We start from the raw sequence: 23,278 nt of genomic DNA, 5'->3' as shown, positions 1-23,278 counted from the left end.
TTTTAAAAGTAGATCTCATGACATGCACATAATTTATTCTGGCCAAAATTCTATCGAAAAGTGATTAGGGATAAAATTTGATCATTTTATTTATCAAGAACTAAAATCGCTCTTTTTCATTTTGTAAGACTAAATTTTCTCATCAACTATATGTGAGAGATGATTGTTGCAATTTTTCCAAACAAAAACAAATAAAAAATAGATAAAGAGAAAGGGAGATCTTAACTTGAGGTTAAGATATCTCTCCTATGTAGAAGGTACGGTGGAGAGAAAATTGAAAATAGAGAGAAGGCAGAGAGAACGGGTGTTTAGTTCTTTATGAAAAGGAATTTAAATTAGGAGAACTAACTTAGTTAATCTACGATTCATGGACAACAAATCATCAATTCCAAGTTTCTTTAATTATTTTCCTTTTTTCATTCGCCCCATTTCTCTTTGATTTGTTGATGATTGCTGTCCACAATATAATATTGAATTGAGTTGAAGCCCTTGCTATTCTGGGCCTATTTCAACCTTTGAGAAGAGCTTCTTTCTTCCGATCTTCCCATTTGTCTAATCTCTTCAAAGCTGCTTCGACCTGCAAATTAATACAAAGGACAACATCAAGAACCTTAATTAATCATATTTCCTACTGATTTGATCTCAAAAACTTCCACGATCACAATTTAGATGAGATGAAGGAGACGGTTGCCAAACATGAACTTGCAAAAGATTTTTGAGTGTAGTTAACGAAAATTTTCATGTTAATTGTCACGTTCTTTTTAAAACATTGTGCATTTTTCAAGTCATTTTTATTGTCATATGAAATCAGACTAATATGTTCAATTTAAACGAAGGAACAAAAAGAAAAAAAATGAGAAAATAGCTGAATAAGATTAACAATAAATGATGGTAGGATTTTTACCTCCTTTTTCCAATCTGTTCGAACTGTCACCCACAATAAAATAATTGTCTGCATTACAGTACCGCCCAACATGCCGGACCATAGTCCCTACGTGCACCAGTAAGTATCCATAAGCAATGGAATTTAATAAACCTCTAAAACATGGCCAGTTTATACATTATAGGCACCCATATTAATGTAGAACATGGAATATTAATGCTAAAACTTATTGTTGTCACAATGTCAAAGTTCAATTTACCTTAGCACCAAGTTGGAAGTAAAAGCCGAGTAGAGAACCCAACGGGATTCCGACTAAATAGTAACATCCCACATTCACGTATGCAACAAATGCTTGCCATCCACATCCAACGGCCACACCTTCATATTTGAGACAAGAATGACAAGCATAATAAGTAGACGAGGTACATAGCAAAAAGGGTAAACTACCTCGGGTATACTCCTTCCGTTTTATAAAATTTATCATGTTTATTACTTTTTCTTGTCTCAAATTAATTGTCATTTTAGAAAAGTCAACTCACATTTTGCAACGAAATTTTATCTTTAGTTTTCATATGACTCACCATTTATTTCCCACAATTATCAATACATCAAATAAAAGATGGTCATCACCAAGGCTATAAGAGAAAAGTAAAAATTCTCTTTCCTATTAATATTACTAAACATAAATTGCACGTTCTCCTAAAAAAGTCAAATTTTATGGGACAGAGGGAATAATTACCTATCTAATTACTACAAACATTTTTAGAAAATTTAATTTCTAGTTAGCATATTTAGATGCTGTTCATTCATGCTATCCTTTGAAAACACTACATTAAATCTCTAATCATGCCAGAGCCAATTTTTTAATTTTAGTTTAGAGAACAAATTGGCCTATACTGAAACAAGTTGGCTTCCACATGAGCTTTTCAAAAGAATTTTTCCACAAACTCTTAGAAGAAATTATAAGTTTACAAATGGGGAAAGATTGTCATGGTATCAATTAAAAAATGAAGAAAAATATTTTCTTGATTTCTTTTTGCATGTATGTGATGGTTTTTCTATTTAATGCCCTATGGGCATACGATAAATTTACTAATAAAAAAGAAGGTGGGTCCTTTATTAAGCTTCAAAATTACCACTCACCACTTGAAGCGTAATACTTTCAAAGAAAATAAAACCAGACAAACTTCTTAGTATACGTCGTTAAGGCACCAAGTAGACAAACATATGTATGATGTGTAACTTGTGCAAAACCAAGTAGACAAACCTTGTCATTAAACAATTTGATCAAAAGAGAGCAAACAGACACTCTTAACCACTTGAATGAACTTGTTAATTACCTGACAAAACTGGTTGGATGCCATTAAGAACAAGAGTGAGGGCCAGAAGTGGGGAAAGATCAGAGACAGCATCTGCAACCACTTCACCTTCCGTGAATGCATAGCTCAAAACCCGGCGCAAAGCAAGGATGACAATTGCCGCAATCACACAAATTATGAAAGAGATCACATTCACAATTACCACTGAAAATGCTGCTGATTTTGGATGTCCTGCTCCAAGTTCATTGCTAACCCTCACACTGGTAATTATTTCAGAATCTTGATCAGTCCAAATTATATACTACAACACACATGAATGAGAAATTATTGGACACTTTATGTAATTAAATTTTCTGTCAGGACAATCAGCCCACATTGTAAACAAAGACAAAGATATCTAGTTACAACAATTGTAAAATGACAATCAGATTAGGTAATCCTCTGTTCCATTTTGATAGTTTTGATTTGCTTTTTCACAATGTTTCAGAAAACTTAGTTAATTTTGTAAGAAGAATAAATCTATCTTACAGTTTTTCTAAAATATCCTTACGTTAATATTAGGAGTATGATTAATCTTTATACCTTTTCATTAATTACAACAACAGATGGAAAATTGTACAATTCAAGGAATGAATCAAAACAATTATTGAATAAAGTAGGCTATACTTACTAATAACAAAGTATATTAAATAAAATTATTTTAGAGAAATTAAAAGTTACCTATATTGTTCAATTAAAAAGTGCACTATAACTTGGAACGGACGTAAAATAAAAGCAAGACTATCAAAGTGGGTAAGAGGGAGTGTTTATTATGTGAGTCAAACTTGAACTCAATTTTAATCAAAATTATGTCTTCCACTAATCTAAGATCTCTTTAGCTTGATTTGACGTAATCTTAAATGTGCTTTATTTTTACAAGATGCTATGAATTTTTGGTAGTATTCAAATTAGGATGAATTTACAAGCTCAATTGGGAATACCAACTCTAATAAATGACCCCAATTGTTCCAATCCAATTATGAAATATTTATTCAAAAACATGCTGCTGCATCCACGGAACACTACCGTCAACATCCGCGAAATTTCTTCATTCGTTTGTTTTAGCAGTACTTGGAATTGGCCTTTCACGCAGGGTTCCTTTCAGTATCAAGCAAGCAATCAATGTCCTATTCTAGAAAAACTTTCTCTTACACAAGTTTTTATCATTTTTGCATACTTAAGATGGAAGAATAAATAAACAAGTTCATCTTCTCTTTGGGAAATTACCAACTAGAATTCTTAGAAAAGGTTTTGCCTTTCTTTTATTTTTACGTCTTCCTCATGTTCTAAGCCATATGTATAGTACCAGTAAAAAAGTACTGAACAATTATCGACATCTCAAAATCAATGGCCTACCTTGCTGCTGCATTAAATCCAACTGAGACCATAAATACCCATCCAGAAATTGTTGTGCTGCAACAAATTTCAGCAAATTTCATATAGATCATAAAACTGGCTAGATAAATAAACATACCGAAGTATTAATATATCATGCAACATTAGCATATTTCCCAAAATAAGAGAAATAAAAAAACCTTCTGCCTGTTGAATTTATCGAGAAGCAAGAAAGTTCTTTAACCAGTAATCCCTACAGTCCATCTTTTTACTGTACAATAATTTCTTGATGTGAAGTCAAATTCAATGCCTATTTTTCACTTTCAGAACTCAGGACAATTTGACTGTCCAGCAAATGCAGTTCATTGGACTTTGTAGATTTGTATACAATTAAAATGGTGGAGTGTTTATTAGCATTTATTCATTATCCACATTTTGACTTGCCACTTCTTTTGTGTTCTGAAATCTACATAGATTTCCTTTTAAACTATAAAGTGCCGAAACCAAACTTCAGCATGGACATAGATCTTACTTAACTAAGCTTTCTAATGTGTCTATTGCTAACATTTTATCAATATAGAATATATAGCTGTCACTCAACTTGTGACTAAGATTGATGCTTTAGAACTTAAAGTTCTTGGTTTCAATTCCCTTCTCCCTCCAAGTAAACACTACAAATAAACTATGAATGGACGTTCAAAATAAGACAAATGACAAATAAAAAAGAAGCTGTCGATGGACTTGTTAACACTACAAATAATTATAAATGGCTCACCAATTTTTGCAAGGAATCAATATACATAGTAATAAACTATGAATGCGCATTCAAAATAATTCTAATACAAGATCAAACATGTTAAATTTGCTATTGTCCAACTAAAGCTAGAGTAGAACTTAATTTCTTAAAGTGGCAATAGTATACTACTAAACTTGGAATTTAGTTAAGACTATAGCAGTTTCATTTTGTATTGTTGGTCCAGTAGTCATGCAGAAATATTGGCCGATCAAAAGGAACCCTTTTTTTTTTTTTTGCTGTTTATTCATAAACTCAAAAGCTGGGGCATGCAATTATTGCAACAAGTTACTTATCACATTCTATTCAAGAAAAACTGAAAAAGCTAAACTCCTAGCAAATCCTGAAAATCCAGCCTTGTCAGTCCCAAACGTTTGTCATTTTCTGCAAATTAAAATTCTCCCCCAAAAAAATAAAACAAATAAAAAAAATGAATTAGTTTTGAGCTTACCAAATGGACAGAGCGTCCAGAGCCAATTCAGGATTAGGAAGCAAACCAGCCAATAAAACAAGAATCTGAAAATACCAAGCCTCCAAACACAACATAACTGCTGATGCTGCTGACAATTTGAAGAACCCCCAAAGACCACTAAAGGCTTGTAGAGTAAAACCAGTCCAAGTTTTCTTGCATTTTTCACTTTTCACTATGTAAATAAATTGTCCAATCACAATTATCCACCATGAAATGCTCAAAACAAGTGATGCACCCAATAAACCAAGCCCAATTTTGTAAACCACAAGCCAACTCAAGACAAGATGCAGGACTAATGTTGCTGTTGATATATATGCACTTGGTTGCACTATGCTTTGAGCTTGCATGAATTTTTGAATTGGGAAGTTTACTGCATAGCCAAAGATTTGCGGGATCAAACCATACACGAATAAGGCTGCTGCTGATGCAATATCTGGTGATTGGCCTAGAAATATAAGGATTGGCTTGGAGAAAACATAGATTATGGTCAGCAAAACACCAGTTAAACTCAAGAGTATGGTTGATCTTTGAAGATATATGCCTAGCATCTCAAACTTTTTTGCTCCAAATGCTTGTCCACACAGTGTTTCAACTGCACTTCCCATTCCTAGCTGTTACACAAAACATCAAAAGAAAACTATCATCAAAATCATGAGAAAACCAACTTAAAGAGAATTTAAAATAGCTTAGATTGACAAAAAGATTCAGTTGTAATCAGATACCATGAGACCATAGGCAAAAATCTGAATCCCAGTGTTGCCAAGGGAAGCAGCAGCAAGTTCAAGATTGCCAAGATGCCCAGAGAAAATCTGTGTGGACATGGACATAAGGTAGTTGATCATGTAAACAATCACAGCTGGTGCTGCTAAGTGAAAAAGGAGCTTCATCTCAATCCAAGTCGCCGCCCGGTAACGTTGCAGCAATGGTTGTTCATTATCGCATAATATTTCTTCAAGCTCTTTGCTGATTTGAGTATTTGTTCTTGGCAGCAGTGGCTGACCAGCATCATTAGATGAAGAATCCATGAGTAAAATCAGAACTCTTCAGCCTACTAGCTGTTTGATCTTGTAGTTCAGGTGGTGGCGGTGGTCAGAAGGGGCGGAGCAGTAGCTGGTAATCTTGAAGAAATGGGGAGAAATTGAATGGTCTATCAGGATGGCCTGCTAGCTGCTGGCCGCTAGTGAAGAATTAATGATTGGTTAAGGGGCTATAGATTATCATTAATTCGAGGTTGAGGCTGAGGGAATAGCATATGGATGTGCATATGTGGATATTGGAAATTTTTTTGTAGGAACACTAGTCTTTTTTTATGCGGAATTACTATCTTAATACTAAGATTCCACATATATCAATGTATGAATTACGTAAAAGGACCATGAAAAACCATACTTTAGTAGTTTAGTTTGAGTGTCTCTAAATGTGGGCTTGTCACTGTTTTGTCACTTGGGAACTAAGGCAAATATTGATGTCACTATCACAAATTCATGATAGAGGGAATATTTCCTACAAAAGATGAGCAATTCAAGGGATGAGCTTGTGGAAATTTAAAAAAAAATTATTTAGTCTATAACACATTTATTAATTAAGAGAAGCATGAGAAAGACCTTGTTTGATAATTTAATTACTTAATATGTTCAGACGCAAATGATAATAAAATATAGAACATTTTAATTAATTAATTGAGTCTGAATTACCTAAGTAAAACTTCCTCCAAAAAAAAAGAGTGATAAACTGATTACTTATCACTTAATACAAAATATGCTCAAATGTTAATATTTCAATACTTAACAATTCAGTAATTTAACATATTCAAATTTTAAATTTTAATTTTGTCAAATGCATCCATAGTGTGCCTTAGTTTAGATTGGGTCGGGAGTCTCTGCAATTGTATGGTCAGATGGATCATAATTTTTTCATAAAATTTGTTGTGGCTCACATGCTATTCTCTTATATCTATATTTAGCATTTTAATACCAACCTTTTGTTATATATTTACATTATATAGCACAGTTTAACCAAAAATCAGTATCCTTTTAAATCTCCCCAACTGGTGGGCTAGTCAGCAATTGTAATTAACCCTTACAAACTAACACATAATTGTGAAGCAATTCACCGTTCCAGGCAAATGGTGTCACTGTCAATAACAGATTGGGACTATTCTTACAAAGAGATAATTTGCAACGGATCTTCTGTCCCACACTCTATGCCACTATCTGTCCCACTTTTTATTATATTGCTATTTCTCCTTCATAAATATCATGTTTTAGTTCTTTTTTATTTCCTTAAAATCCAATAACTATTAATTCAGTAATACACAAAATTTAACAAATTCAAAAAATCAAAATACATAAAAAATGAGATCTTCTGTCCCACACCCTATGCCACTCTCTATGCCACTTTTTATTATATTGCTATTTCTCCTTCATAAACATCATGTTTTAGTTCTTTTTTATTTCCTTAAAATCCAATAACTATTAATTCAGTAAAAAATAAATACAACAGCTTCAAAAAGTAATATATAATAGAAAATTAAAAAATACAGCAGAAAATTTATAAAAAATCTCATTTTTTATGCATTTTGATTTTTTGAATTTGTTAAATTTTGTGTATTACTGAATTAATAGTTATTGGATTTTAAGGAAATAAAAAAGAACTAAAACATGATGTTTATGAAGGAAAAATAGCAATATAATAAAAAGTGAAACTGAGAGTGACACAGGATATGGAATAGAAGATTCGTTGCGGAGATAATCAACAAGTTGATATGTTAGTGTTAGCTAGTTTACTTTTATGTGTGCAGCTTACAAAAAAGTTATATCTTTCTTAATGTCTCTCTCAATCAGATGTTATCAGGAAATACGGAATTGGTGAGACGAGACCATTACCAGATGTAGATATATATCTGTAACAGGAAATTGGCTTCCAAGAAATTTCCTTGGATGCCTACATCTGGTAGTTCTCCTTGGAAGCCTCTCCTTGGAAGCCAATTTCCTTGGATGCCTACATCTGGTAGTTGTCTCGCGTCACCAATTGCATGTTCCCGGAAAGATCTGATTGAGCGAGACATAAAGATAAAACTTCTTTGTAAGCTACAGACATAAAAGTAAACTTGCTAACACAACACATCAACTTTGTTGGGTCGCTTCGAGGGTGGAAAGTGGGAAGAACTTTCACCCTTGGCAGAAAGAACATTAACAAGACAATTCAGCATGGACATCTTTCTTTGTGCGTTCGGAGCTCAATTCAGATAAGGTCACCGGCACAAGCTATCCACCACTAAAACTAAAAGAAAAATTGTGGTTCAGTTGAGGGAGTGAACAGCAAATACAAGGCCTTTCTGGTGGAACCAATTCAGATAAGGTACCTGGCACAAGCTTCCCGCGACAAAAACTAAAAGAAATATTTTCGTTCAGTCTGAGGGAGTGAACAGCAAATACAAGGCCTTTCTGGTGGAGCGAATCTGGAAATCCCCACTGATGAAGCTGCCAACTGCAATTCTCCGAATTGTAGCGATAAATGCAAATTGAAAATTTCAAGAATCAGTAGGGAATAAGGGGGGATGGGGTGAAATTGCAGAAGTCAACTAGTCGCCAACTACGAGTCTCCAAATTTTCATCCAAAATTACTTGGATTGATATAATTAAACTTCACTATTAGATAGACTTGAGTGATAATTTTTAAAAAATTATTTATAATGGATAAGTGTCACCTCTAGTTTGAAAAAAAAAAAGGAAGAAGAAGAAGAATTAATTACAATTTATCCCAAATAAAGTATACATGATTGTCAAAATGGGTAATTGACTTAAGGGGATAAAACTTTTTTTTTAAAAAAAGACAACTAATTTTGAATAGAAAAGAGAAGAGAGACCAAAAAAATTTAAAAAAATCAGGATATACCTTAAGGGGATGTAATTAACCCAGCCAAAAAAAGAGAATGTATCACCCCAAGATTTACCTTAGAACACTGTTAAACCTTGAAATATTAATTTATCATAACCCTTACTATAACTGGATCATCTAATAATCAAAACTTTAGTAGCATAATACATTGAAGATATAATTCTAAAATATTAGTGTAATGCATACCTAGTAAAATCCATATAAACGAAATATTTTATGGTTTGGATTTATGAAAATTAGTGAATCAATCTTTTCTCCATTCAAATATTTTGTGGTAATTGAATGCCAACATATTCTCAACACAACAGTATATTATCCAAGATGACTCAGCTTTGGAAGTAACCCAACTTGTGAATAGTGTAATCTTGGGCTCGGCCTGATCCCATTGTAATCTTAAGATTACAACGGGATATCAATTGATTCAACCGGTAAAAATGAACCGTTTTTTAACAAAAAGTTGTATATTCAAATTTCATTATTAATGTGAGGGATACGTTGATAAATGATCTGTAAAAGGTTTTGAAAGCATGCTCTAATCTTGTGATAGTGATCAGAGCCAATCTTACTCAAATATTTAATAGGGATCACATCTCTAAATTCACGAATCCACTAAGGTCTTGAGGAGCATGCCCTGATTCCGTGGTAGTGATTGGAGTCAAACCTACTCAAATTTTTAATAGGAATCAGGTCTCTAAATTCATGAATCCACTGCCCGGGCTAATTATACACCAACACAAGTATACAATAAACATAGATGTCAATATAAGAAAACGCAGATTATTTATAAAAATTTGTGCTTTACACTCAATCTCATCTATTTAATTTCAAAATAACCCATCTTTTACCGTGTTTAATCTACTCTGCAATTAGTATTGTGATTAAAGAGAACATGGGTCTATGAGTTGATATTATATATACAGTCTAAATTCTTTTTCTTTCTGAACCGGAGCTCTCCTTTTTCTCTCTAAGTTTTCTTTCCGCATCTTCCTGCGAGGGAAGGTCTCCCTTGCATGGCTCATTTTTTTTTTCTTTTTGTAATAAGGTTTCTTCTTGAATTTTTGGTGAGAATTTCTTCTCTTTTAGGGTTTCTAGTGAAATTTTCTCGTTTTCTAAAGTTTCCTAGTGCGAGTTTTCTTCTCTTATAGCGGTTTCTAATGAGAATTTTTCATAAATTTTTTTATTTTATTATTAGATCCAAAATTTTCAGATTTAGTTGTCAGATTTGGAACTAGTTAAATCCATCTCAACAGATCTCTGTATTAATATCAGAGTTTGAAGTAGCTAATTACCAAATTTAATGATTGAAGCAAACACATATGTTTTTGGAACTACAAGTGTTACATCTGGTTTTTTTTCAGTACTGTCATCACTTATAGTGTAATTTTTATTAATTTTCTAGATCTGTAATATTTGATCTTCAAATCTATTGTATCTGTGGATGGTGTGAGATAATTTCTGCAGTCAGTAGTACATATTTCGTTGATGTTGTACAAGCAATTACGAAAAAAATACTAAAAATCTTAAAGATGTTAACCATGTGGTAATTTCACTAATAATCCTGTCATTAAGGATAAAATTGCTTCATCCAATGGATGCTACCTTTGAGATGGTCCCATTAACAATCCTAGATTCCTATCTTTCTTGGCATAATGTGGAAAATTGAAATATTCTAACTTAATACAGCAAAATGTCACCGCTTTCGAGCGGCAATCAATTCAATTGTTTTGTCATTGTGATGTCAGTGCAGATACAGTAGTCCTATTATAATCAAGACAGGAGATTCCACAGCTATTTACATGAAAAATTATCAGATTGATCAGCTGTTTACATTGAAAAAAAGTTATCAGATATTCAGATCCTTGCCGGCAAGAGAACAAGGCATACATGTGGAGATCATATGTACACTAAGGGCACTGGATGGCCTCACTAGCCCACAAGAAATTGTAAGATCTCCATGGGAGAATTATTTATTGTTTGTGATTTGCCTTAGTTTAAAGAAACACATTTTGTCCTCACTGATATCAAACAATAATAGATAAAGAAAATTGATGGAACCTTTAAAATAAAAGTACAAAAGAAAGAAGCATGGATTAAAGATTCATGCTCATGCCTTTTTTTTTTTTTAATATGTTGCGGACTGATTCAATTTTCAGTTTAGAAAGTTCATTGAGCACTTTTGATAATTGAATCTAATATCAAATAGGTAGAAAGAGAAATTTTGACTTTCCCAATGGAAGTGTTTAGTAACTTGATTTGCTTTTCTTTCATTCTTATAAACTTGTAACTTATTGACTTGGATTTGTAAGAAATTTAAACTTCAAATTGTGCAATTAAAATAACATGACTTAGACTGGTTTTCATGGCCGTCAGGCCTTCAAGATTGTGTTTGAAATTTTCACTTTCAATCGTGAGATAAATACTCAAGAACTAGTCAGTTTGGAAAGATTCGCGATAATGTTTACCAGCACAAAACGCAATCGACATAGTTTTATCCTAAGGACTCAAATCACTTTTTTTGTTCGTGATCGATTCTTAGTTTTTTTCTTTTTTGTGCGGATGTTATACAAACACCATATGGTAAATAATTAAGAGAATCTGGTAAATATAAATAAAAGATACAAATGATACAGACAAGCCAGTTAAAAGAAAAAAAGGCCGAGGAGATATCGCTTTAGTGACTAAAGTTGAAGTCGATTTAATGGTTCTAAATTCAAATCTCCCTTTGCCGCTTCTCCATTCATGAATCCTATCATTTTTCTACTAGAACAAAAAACAGTGAAAAAAAAAAATCTAGCAAAAAATGAAAAAGGAAAAAGAATTACGAAAAGCTATATAAATCTTGACTTAAGTTGAGATCTCTGAGAAAATCTTGATTTAGTGGCTAAAGTTGAGATCTTATGACTTAAAATCTTGAGTTCAAATCTCCCTTCTTTCTTCCCACTTCTTATATCCCACCGATCCCTAGTAAGGGGAAAAAAAAAGCTACATTATCATTGTCCAATATGAACAATTAAGAAAAACCTAATAGCTCATTCAATGAAGGCAGCTTCTGATGACATTGGTTATTCCGCATAAGAGCATAGAAAAAGTTTATACCACATCATCAGCATGCCATAATTTAATTGAGATCATACAGAGAAGTCCAACGACAACTATCACAGAGAATCTTTGTTGCTGACCAAGAAGCAGGGAATAAGGTTACCTAATACCTTTAATCCAACACGAGCCTGAGATGTAGATCCAAATAGAGTATTAGGATAAAAGAAAGTTTGGTCTACATAAAACTAAGAAAGTCTCAAGGAACGTTTCAGAAACGGTTTTTTTAGGTGTTACAGTGTCTCCACGATTGTCATGACCGAGGCTGTCAAGAATCTTCTGAATCAATCAATCCCACGCTAGTAACGCATCCGTGGCGGGTGTACGTGAATCTTACAAGCATGTACATTTCTTGTAGTAGGCTCCTTTGGTTACCTTGGTTTGTAAAGGGATAATTTCAGCAACCTCCCCTAGCATGCTTTAGGTTTTCAAAATCTCACATGTCTCTCTTAGATTGATATTTTTGTAATATTTTAGCCCTTTTGTAGGAAATGAAAGAAAGATAAAAAGTTTTGTTCTAATACTACCTTTATATTATCTTACTTATGAAGATTACAACAACAATAAAAAATAAAATAAGGTTAAAAAGTAAAAAGATGAGAATATCACCATTTATAAAAATAATAAAGAGTAATGTTTTAGATATACAATAACTGTTACCTAGTATAACAAATGATGTTTAATAAAAAAAGTATAGGATATTCCTAGATACAAATTTGATCAATAGATCACTTGTTCATTATTTTTTTAATTCTAACTTATTTATAATTTTTTTTCTATAAGTAAGATTTATATTACAAACCACATGTATGAAGAGATTACTTTAATTTTCATTAACACTCAAATTACATCATATATTAAAACGTATTTCCTAATAAAATTTCTTGACTTTCTTATAAGTGTATCACTAAATTTTTTAAGGTGTTAATTATAATTACTTACCAAAATCCTTCTAAGTAGTTGACTTTGACAAAATTTAATTTATCTATGCCTTTTGCTGTCCCACTAACATCTCAATACAAAGAAATATGGATCAATTTTGGATTATGATCTAGTTTTTTTTATCTACATTTGTGGATTAAATTTTTTTTTGTTTTGGCTTTTCGGTTAAATAGTGATTAAGAGTGCAAGGATAATATTTTCAATTTGTAACCTTTGATAAGATATTTAGTCTTGTCAAACTTATAGATGAAGTAAGTGAAATTCTAAAAATCTCAAGAAAACTAAGTGATATCATGCGAAATCTCATGGGAGGTTTTCGAAATTATCCCTTTGTAAACTCTAATTAGTAGTTTTATCATTTATGTATTATTGTATTATCATTCGTACCATAAAAAAAAGAAGATATCTTATAGGTAATGCGTGACCTAGTTACACCATATTAGGCAAGTTAGTGATGGTTCACTTGAACCATGATATTGTTGATATTTGTAGTATTAATTGCCAAAACAAAATTTGATGAAATTGCTAACTTAGCTTTTCTCAAGTCAAGATTGCATATGGACTTTCACACCTATTCAAATCTAAGTTGTGACTATATCATTTGCCGATCATAAAACAAGCTCCATATGAGCAATAGCATTTTGGACCTCTTTCAAAGGGTACCCAATAGTCATTCATAATTACATTTAATTTACATACTACTTTTTTGTTTCTCCCATCCCTTCTTACACATTTCTACCTTCAATTGTCAGGTACGAAATTCAAACTTTAAATCTAATGCTGGAAAACTCTTAAGAGTCCTCCAAATCAGCCTTAGTGATTAATTTACATACGACTTGTTATTTTAGTAGGTATAAAGCACTAGCAACTAAGTGAATTCAACTTTCAATATTTTAAAATTTTCAGTTTTTGATCTCCTGTTAATTATTCAAAAGCGAAATGGTAATTTCATATAGACTATTAGCTTGAGTTGGTTTCATTGGAGAAGAGACGGTGTTTTTCTTCCTTATTGGTCATTTCGATCATCTAAGTGCAAATGAATGCCAAAATGGATTCTGCATTGTGTATTAAAGCAATTGCGTCAATTATTTGGTTCAAACAAAGTGAGTAGAGAAACTTTTTTTGTTTTGATAAAAACCATGATTTCATTCATCAAATTTGCACAGACGGTAGAAAATACATTATCAAACATGTCATAAAAATAACAAATTTGAAGGATCTACAGATACATCAAATTTGAAAAATTACAAAAATAATTTCTAATATAATCCAAATGATTTCAATCTTTACAATCCAATGACCATTTGTGCATGTCTTTTCTTGCCAAATCTACTGCTTAACTGTTTCAATCCCTTATATGACATTGAGATTTGACAAAATAGACTCAACAATTGCAAATCTGACAAATAGATTTGAAAAAACTGAGATTAGACAAAGAAAAACAGAACAAAAAGTATAAAATTAAGAAAAAAAAACTCTCACTAAGAACCTAAAAGAGAAAAATTTCTCATTAGAAAAACTCTAAAAGAAAAGAAATATCTCATTAAGAAACCCTAGTAGAGAATAACATTGTCAATGGAAATTTTTTGGAGAGACTTTGTTGTCTATTAACATAAAAAGAAATCATTAGGAGGAGAGAGGGAGATGAAATGGTCTCCCTCTTCCATTTTTTTTTCTGACAACAATAACATTTATATAATTTAATCTATTCTATTTTACAGGGAGAGAGAACCTAAAGAGACTGTGTAAAAGGTTAGTAGTTATATAGACTTGACTAGACTAAAGGAATGTTTTGACACCTCCTTTAAATTTTTTTGTATAATCCAAAGAGAGATTTAGTTTCTTTTTAGTGGTCACTGAACCAAAACTCTGTGGTTAAATGGCCTCCCTCTTCCAATGGAGTAAAGTGTTATTTTGTTTGAGAAGAACGGAGGAAGTTAGACAGAAGACAGAATTTAGAGAGAGAGTTTTGACTATAAAGTGAGTAGAGAAACCTAATTGTCGTTTCAGTATAACTTTAGCGACCAAAGGTGACCCTAAACCAACATTGGGAACCGAACGTAGAATAGTTCCTTTTCAAGATGCACAACATTCAATTATGCAGGAGAACTGGCTTAGGTAATCTACAATTAAATTAATGGTCAACAAATCATCAATTTTAAGTTTCTCTAAATCTTTTCCTTTCCTCTTTCTCCCCATTTCTCTTTGATTGATGACTGCTGCCCACAATATAAATTGAGTTAAAGCCCTTGCTATTCTGGGCTTGTTTTAATCCTTGATAAGAGCTTCTTGCTTCTAATCGTCCCATTTGTCTAGTCTCCTCAAAGCTGCTTCAACCTGCAAATTAATACAAATGACGGCATCAAGAACCTTAATTTATTATGTCCCTTACTAATTTGACCTCAAAAACTTCCACGATCACAATCTAGATGAGGTGAAGAAGACAGTTGCCAAAAGTGAACGTGCAATAGGTTTTTGAGTGTAGTTAAAGAAATTTTCATGTTAATTGTCACATTCGTTTTAAATCATTATGCATTTTCAAGTCATTTTTATTGTCATATGAAATCAGACTAATATTTTCAATTTAGGTTAAGGACAAAAATAAAAATAAAAAATAGCTGAATAAGATTTACAATAAATGATGGTGGGATTTTTTACCTCCTTAATCCAATCTGTTCGAATTGTCACCCACAACAAGATAATTGTCTGCATTATGGTACCGCCCAACATGCCGGACCATAATCCCTACGTGGACGGAATAATGTAAGAAAATTTTGCAAAACATGGCCAAATTATAGGCACCCAAATTAATGTAGAACATGGAATATTAACCCTAAAACTTATTGTTGTCACGATGTCAAAGTTCAACGGACCTTAGCACCAAGTTGGAAGTAAAAGCCGAGTACAGAGCCCAATGGGACTCCGACTAAATAGTAACATCCCACATTCACGCATGCAACAAATGTTTGCCATCCACATCCAACAGCCACACCTTCATATTTGAGAAAAGAATGACAAGCATAATGAGTAGACTAGATACATAGCAAAAAGTGCAAACTACTTAGGCATATAATTACTTATCTAATTGCTACAAACATGTTCAGAAACATTAATTTCTAATCAAAATAGTTAGGCCTTATTTGATAATCCAATTCAACACTTAAATTTAATAGATTTAGATTTTACTATGTTTAAACATGTTTAATAACTAAAAATAGAACGTCTTAATTAATTAAATAATTTTGAATTATTTAGGCAAAATTTACTCAAAACAATAAGTAATAAGTTGTTTACTTTGTCACTTAATACAGAATATGCATAAATGTTAAGATTTTAGTAGTTAACAATTAGCAACTTAACAGATCCAGATTTCAAATTTCAGTTTTATTAAATACACCTTGATTTGTTGTTTTCATGCGCTCTAGATCCTTTTTGACCTCATTACATTAAATCTCTAATCATGCTGGAGCTAGTCTTTTAATTTCAGTTTAGAGAACAAATTGGTCTAATTGAAACAAGTTGGCTTCCCCATGAGTTTTTCAACAATTTTTTTTTAATTCTTAGAAGAAATTGTAAGTTTACAAATGGGAAAAGATTGTAATGGCATCAACTAAAATAATGAATAAAAAAATTTTCTTGATTTCTTGTGCATATATATGATATTTTTTTCTATTAGTGTCTTAAGGGTACGTAATAAATTGACTAAAAAATGTGGTATATTATTAAGCTCTGAAATTACCACCCACTCTATAGATTTTAATACTTTTGAAGAAGAAATTTACTCTCGAAAAAAAAAATTCTTATTGTACGTCCTTAAGGCACCAATAGACAAACCTATGTATGATTTATAAACTTATGCAAAATCAAGCAAAGAAAGTCACTAAATAGGTTGATCAAAAGACAAAAAACAAAAAAACTTAAGTTTAATCACTTGAATTAACTTGTTACTTACCTGACAAGACTGGTTGGATGCCATTAAGAACAACAGTGAAAGCCAGAAGTGGGGAAAGATCAGAGACAGCATCTGCAACTACTTCACCTTCTGTGAATGCATAGCTCATGACCCGGCGCAGCGCAAGGATGATAACTGCGGCAATCACAGAAATTATGAAAGAGGCCACATTCACAACTGCCACTGAAAATGCTGCTGATTTTGGATGCCCTGCTCCAAGTTCATTGCTAACTCTCACACTGGTAATTATTTCAGAATCTCCATTAGTCCAAATTATATACTACAACCCACATGAATAAGAAATTGTTGGACACTTTATTTAATTAAATTTTCTGTCAGGACAATCGGTCCATATTGTAAACAAAGATAAAGATACCTAGCTACAACAGTAAAATGACAATCGTGATAGGTAATTTATTATGTGAGTCAATTTTAATAAAAAATATGTCTTCCAATAATCTAAGACCTCTTTAGCTTAATTTGACATAATCTTATATGCGATTAATTTTTACAAGATGCTATAAATTTTTTGTAGTATTCAAATTAGGATGAATTTACAAGCCCTATTGGGAATACCAACTCACATAAATGAGCACAATTGCTCCAATCCAATTATGAAATGTTCTTATTTAAAAACATGATCCTACTTGGAATTGGCCTTTTCACGCTGTTCCCAGATATTAATTAATTCTTTCGAAGTTAGGTAAGATTATTTGGAATATTATTTAAAATAATTACTATAGCACTTTTTGCATGTAATGTATGTGAGAAAAAGATGATTAGGAAGATAAAAAGGTATGTTGAAAAATGTATTTGTTATGTAACCAAATAAATTTTTTGCAAATAATTCCCATCCAGATACAAAGCAATCAATCCTATTATAGAAGAATTTTCTCATGATTTACACATGCTTTTATCGTTTTGCAAACTTAAAATGCAATAATAAAATAAACAAATTCCTGTTCTCTTTTGAGAAATTACCAACTAGAATTATTAGAAAAGATTTTTTTCTTCTTTCATTTTTACTTCTTCCTCATGTTCTAAACCATATATAACAATAAGTACGTACTAAACAATTATCGAGATTTCAAAATCAAAGACCAACCTCGCTGCTGCATTAAATCCAATTGAGATCATAAATACCCATCCAGCAATTGTCGTGCTGCAACAAATCTCAGCAAATTTCATTTCGATCATAGAATTGGCCATTAATAAACATATGCAAGTATTAATACAGCATGCAACATTAGCATATTTCCCAACATAAGAAAAAATAGAAAAACTTTTTGCCTGTTGAATTTATCGAGAAGCAAGAAAGTTCTTTAACCAATAATCCCTGCATTCCATTTTTCACTGTACAATAATTTCTTCATGTGAAGTCAAATTCAATGCCTATTGTAGCCCATCAAAGATTTGAAGAAACAATCATAATTAGAAGCAAACATAGCAGTAAGGAAAATGGGGGCCTAACTTTTTTGTTTATTTTTATTTTTTAACTTTTTGTGGAACCCGTGGGTCTATCAACATTTTAGTCATTGTCTAAGAAGTAGTATAATAACTAGTAAAAAGTTTAAAATTCTGTGCAATTTTTTTGTACCCCACTATTTCTGAGACAGCTATATATTGCCACAGAACTTTTTGCTAAAAGAAAAGGAAAAGAGAAAGGAAAATTTCAGAGCTCAGGGTAATTTGACTGTCTAGCACATGCAGTTCTGAAATCTGCCATAGATTTTCTTTTCGTTGGAAAGTGTCGAAACCAGGACAATTATGTTGCTTCTTGCAACCGTTCCTGAAGATTCATTATCAAGATTTGGCAAAAAAAAAATGTGAAGTCTAGATTGCATTTTATATATTATTTTTTACACCATATGTGAAGTTCACAAAATTGTGTTCTATAATTACACATTGTTAAAAGTACATTTCATCATGTACATACAAAATAATATCTTATACATTTTGCACAAAATCTCTCCAAACGATTTTCCTTACAACCGTTTGAGCCTGTGTCCCTGAAACCAAACTTTAGCACATGGCTATTTTTGGATTCCAATTCTCATTTTATTTCTATTTTTCAAATTCTACCCGTCTCCTGTTGAGAAAAATTAATGACGAAAACACTATCAATGACCTTGTTAACGCTACAAATAATGACAAATGGCTCACCAACTTTTGCAAGTAATCAATACACATAGTAAGTGTTAGGAAATTGGCTTAATTTCTTTTAGTCAAGATCCTTATTTGGTGTGGAAAGTAACTAGTTTCCTACTTGATTTCAGTTACTTGAAGTAGTGGTTAAGTAAAGTCCTATTTAGCTAGAATTAGATGTTATTTCCTCCTGTATATGAGTTTAGGAATTAGTATTGGTTTCCAATTTTTATTTGGTTTTTGGCCAAGTAATGTTCTCTATAAATAGGGTTGGCATACTACAAAGATACACAAGAAAGGAGTGAGAAAGTTCTTAATGGGTGTAAGGGTTATATAATATATAGTTGGGGCTTGAGAATCAAGTTGTAATCTTGTGATGTTTTTCCTCTCATAATAAGAATAAGTTTCTCTCTTCATGGACGTAGACTTGGTGATTAAGCCGAATCACGTTAATTCTTGTGTGTTGCTCATCATTCGTGCTAGATATTATTTTCTATTAAATTATTGGTCTTTTTCTTTTTCAAATAGTTGGCTTGATACCCTAACGGTAAGAAACTATGACTGCGCATTCGAAATAATTCGAATACAAGATCAAACATTTTAAATATGTTAATTGTCCAACTTAAGCTAGGGTAGAACTTAATTTCTTAAAGTGGCAATAGTATACTAAACTTGGAATTTAGTTAAGATAATAGCATTTCTACTTTGTACTGTTTGTCCAGTAGTCATGCAGTATTGGCCGACCAAAAGGAACTTTTTTTTTGCTGTTTATTCATAAACTCAAAAGCTGGGGCATGCAATTATTGCAACAAGTTACTTATCACAGTCTGTTCAAGAAAAACGGAAAAACCCAAACTCCTAGCAAAATCTTGCAAATCCTACCTTTTCAGTCCCAAACGTTTGTCATTTTCTTCAAATTAAAATTCTCCCTAAAAAAAAAACAAATAAAAAAATGAACTTAGTTTTGAGCTTACCAAATGGACAGAGCATCCAGAGCCAATTCAGGATTAGGAAGCAAACCAGCCAATAAAACAAGAATCTGAAAATACCAAGCCTCCAAACACAACATAACTGCTGATGCTGCTGACAATTTGAAGAACCCCCAAAGACCACTAAAGGCTTGTAGAGTAAAACCAGTCCAGGTTCTCTTGCATTTTTCACTTTTCACTATGTAAATAAATTGTCCAATCACAATTATCCACCATGAAATGCTCAAAACAAGTGACGCACCCAATAAACCAAGCCCAATTTTGTAAACTGCAAGCCAACTCAATACAAGATGCAGGACTAATGTTGCTGTTGATATATATGCACTTGGTTGCACTATGCTTTGAGCTTGCATGAATTTTTGAATTGGGAAGTTTACTGCATAGCCAAAGATTTGTGGGATCAAACCATACACGAATAAAGCTGCTGCGGATGCAATATCTGGTGATTGGCCCAGAAATATAAGGATTGGCTTCGAGAAAACATAGATTATGGTCAGCAAAACACCAGTTAAGCTCAAGAGTACGGTTGATCTTTGAAGATATATGCCTAGCATCTCATACTTTTTTGCTCCAAATGCTTGTCCACATAGTGTTTCAACTGCGCTTCCCATTCCTAGCTGTTACACAAAACATCAAAAGAATACAATCATCAAAATCATGAGAAAACCAACTTCAAGAGAATGTAAAATAGCTTGGATTGACATAAAGATTCAGCTGTAATCAGATACCATGAGACCATAGGCAAAAATCTGAATCCCCGAGTTGCCAAGGGAAGCAGCAGCAAGTTCAAGATTGCCTAGATGCCCAGAGAAAATCTGTGTGGACATGGACATAAGGTAGTTGATCATGTAAACAATCACAGCTGGTGCTGCTAAGTGAAAAAGGAGCTTCATCTCAATCCAAGTCGCCGCCCGGTAACGTTGCAGCAATGGTTGTTCATTATCGCATAATATTTCTTCAAGCTCTGTGCTGATTTGAGTATTTGTTCTTGGCAGCAGTGGCTGACCAGCATCATTGGATGAAGAATCCATGAGTAAAATCAGAACTCTTCAGCCTACTAGCTGTTTGATCTCGTAGTTCAGGTGGTGGCGGTGGTCAGAAGGGGCGGAGCAGTGGGTGGTAATCCTGAAGAAATGGGGAGAAATTGAATGGTCTATTAGGATGGCCTGCTAGCTGCTGGCCGCTAGTGAAGAATTAATGATTGGCTGAGAGGATGTGAATTATCGTTAAAAATGAGGTTGGCCTGAGGGAATGGCGCCATATGTATGTGCTTATGTGGAAATTGGATTTTTTTTTTTTTTGTGTGAACACTGGTCTTTTTCCTTGTAATCACTAACTCCTAAGACAGTGAGAGTCCACATACATCAATAGATGAATTAAGGGGACCATGACAGAGCGTACTTCAGTTGTTTAGGTTAGTCTGCATTTTGTCTCATTGGGGGGTCAAAAGCTAGCACATATTTATGAACCAAGGAACTATTTTCTACAAAAGATAAGCAATTCAAGGGAAATTGAAAATTTTTATTTAGTCTACACCACATGTGTTAATTAAGAGAAGCATGACAAAGTATGCCATAGTTTAGATTGGATCGGGAGTCTCTGCAATTGTATGGTCGGACAGGTTTAATTTGAATTAAGATGTACGTAATTTATTCTGGGACATAATTTTTTCATAAAATTTATTATGTTTTTACATGTTATATTCTCTTAGGTCTATATTTAACATTTTAATACCTACATTTGTAAATTTACATTATATAGTGCAGTTTAACCAAAAATCTGTATCCGTTTAAATTTCCCCAACTGGTGGGCTAGTCAGCAATTGTCTGATGATGCTTACAAGCTAGCACATAATTGTGAACCAGTTCACCATTCCACGCAAATGGTGTCACTGTCAATAATAGATTTGGACTATTCTTACAAAAAGATAAGCAACGAGTTGGTACTAGAATGACTAGTCTGACACAAGTATTGAAATGCAAGTCAAAGCAATTATAGTGGCTGTCAAGTCTGCAATTGTGGGGACAAATAAGTATAAAGTAGTAATAAAACGGTTTTTTCTTAAATGAAGAAACGAATGTATTCTACTCATGTAGAAAACCAACATAAAGGTGACAAATGGATAGTGGTGGGCCAAGCAAGCAAGGACAAGCAAACTTGTTAACCGGCCAGGCATCAAGGGCAAAACCGGCAACATAATTTGTTGTGGGACCTCTCGGAATTGACAATGGCGCGAAATGGTCAGTAAAACCTTCTGTTGGCGCCAAAGAAATGCAATGGCGCGAAATGTATTCTGACGATTAAGATATTTCCAAATTGCCCGCGTGCCACTGGTCAGGAGGGAGATTTGTTATCAAAACTTGGATTTGTTTAAAGGCGTGCTCTATCATTTTGGCAAATGGCGTGCTTTAACTTTCATGAAAACCACACGCTTTTAAGTTATTATAATTAATTGATATATATGAGATCATATTAGTAACTTTAATCAACTTAGTTGACCATGAACAATCATATAAATTAGTCCTATTAATAGTTGTATAAATAGGCCTAAGTAGTTATAATCGTTGGAATCCACTATCTGACAATGATCTAACAACAAATTGAGAGATAACAATGATCCATATCTATCACCATCTTATGAGCTAGCATCAAGGAATCGACAATAGATTAGACCTTTAATTAGTTATAATCGTCGGAATTGACTGTCCAATTTAATTGTTATAATGAGTTGTTATCATCTTAGCCCAACAACGAATTGGAGAATTCATCGATTCCGATGATCCATATCTACAATTGTGTACTTATGAGTTAGCACCAAGGAATCTATAATCAAATTAGAAACTTAATTAGTTATAATCGTCGGAATTGACTATCCAATTTAATTGTTATAATGAGTTGTTATCATCTTAGCCCAACAACGAATTGGAGAATTCATCGATTCCGATGATCCATATCTACAATTGTGTACTTATGAGTTAGCACCAAGGAATCTATAATCAAATTAGAAACTTAATTAGTTATAATCATCGGAATCGACTATCTGATTAATTGCTGTAATTAGCTATTATCGTTATAGTCTTACAACGCATTAGGAAATTCATAACGAAATGATCCATATCTATTACCATTTTCTTATGAGCAAGCACCACATCTATCGACTATCGGATTGAATGCATAATTAGGTGGTATTTGGTAAAAAGGTTTCGGTATAGAGAATTGAAATAAATCTCATAATCATTGTTTGGATTACTACTATCGGAATTGAAATTTTGGAATTATATCTAAAAATTTGGAGTTTTCCAATTCCCTAGTAATTTGAAGTTGAAGGGTATTGGATAAAAGCCAAGTCTGATTCCCCTTTAGAAACGAGGCTCGTCCCACTACTTGTTAAAAATTAATATATAATTATATAA

The 23,278-nt window shown here is 32.7% G+C and overlaps 2 protein-coding genes across 2 annotated transcripts; both read right to left on the bottom strand.

Moving 5' to 3' along the window:
* Positions 1 to 288: 288 nt before the first annotated feature.
* On the bottom strand, positions 289 to 6,004 carry LOC113770402 (protein DETOXIFICATION 40-like). The gene is made up of 7 exons (XM_027314841.1): positions 5,564 to 6,004; positions 4,821 to 5,452; positions 3,598 to 3,654; positions 2,224 to 2,462; positions 1,143 to 1,261; positions 905 to 991; positions 289 to 577 (listed from the first exon to the last, which is right to left on the bottom strand). Exons 1-7 carry the CDS (start codon positions 5,864 to 5,866, stop codon positions 509 to 511), a joined length of 1,506 nt encoding a protein of 501 aa, XP_027170642.1. The 5' UTR covers positions 5,867 to 6,004; the 3' UTR covers positions 289 to 508.
* An 8,805-nt stretch (positions 6,005 to 14,809) lies between these two features.
* On the bottom strand, positions 14,810 to 20,979 carry LOC113770403 (protein DETOXIFICATION 40-like). The gene is made up of 7 exons (XM_027314842.1): positions 20,594 to 20,979; positions 19,851 to 20,482; positions 17,837 to 17,893; positions 16,732 to 16,970; positions 15,653 to 15,771; positions 15,438 to 15,524; positions 14,810 to 15,116 (listed from the first exon to the last, which is right to left on the bottom strand). The coding sequence occupies exons 1-7, from the start codon at positions 20,894 to 20,896 to the stop codon at positions 15,075 to 15,077; spliced, it is 1,479 nt and encodes a 492-aa protein (XP_027170643.1). The 5' UTR covers positions 20,897 to 20,979; the 3' UTR covers positions 14,810 to 15,074.
* Between the last annotated feature and the right edge of the window lie 2,299 nt (positions 20,980 to 23,278).

This window comes from Coffea eugenioides, chromosome 5 (genome assembly GCF_003713205.1).
Source record: "Coffea eugenioides isolate CCC68of chromosome 5, Ceug_1.0, whole genome shotgun sequence".
NCBI lineage: Eukaryota > Viridiplantae > Streptophyta > Magnoliopsida > Gentianales > Rubiaceae > Coffea > Coffea eugenioides.
Note: the sequence above shows the minus strand (reverse complement) of the source record. Positions and strands in the feature narration are given on the sequence as shown.

Coding starts and splice junctions, on each gene's coding strand:
- LOC113770402 (XM_027314841.1), bottom strand. CDS start 5,866: ATGGATTCTTCATCTAATGATGCTGGTCAGCCACTGCTGCCAAGAACA. Junction 3,655..4,820: donor CTGGACGCTCTGTCCATTTG/GTAAGCTCAAAA, acceptor AATTTGTTGCAG/CACAACAATTTCTGGATGGG. Junction 992..1,142: donor ACTTCCAACTTGGTGCTAAG/GTAAATTGAACT, acceptor TGGTGCACGTAG/GGACTATGGTCCGGCATGTT.
- LOC113770403 (XM_027314842.1), bottom strand. CDS start 20,896: ATGGATTCTTCATCCAATGATGCTGGTCAGCCACTGCTGCCAAGAACA. Junction 16,971..17,836: donor GGATTTAATGCAGCAGCGAG/GTTGGTCTTTGA, acceptor AATAATTACCAG/TGTGAGAGTTAGCAATGAAC. Junction 15,525..15,652: donor ACTTCCAACTTGGTGCTAAG/GTCCGTTGAACT, acceptor CCGTCCACGTAG/GGATTATGGTCCGGCATGTT.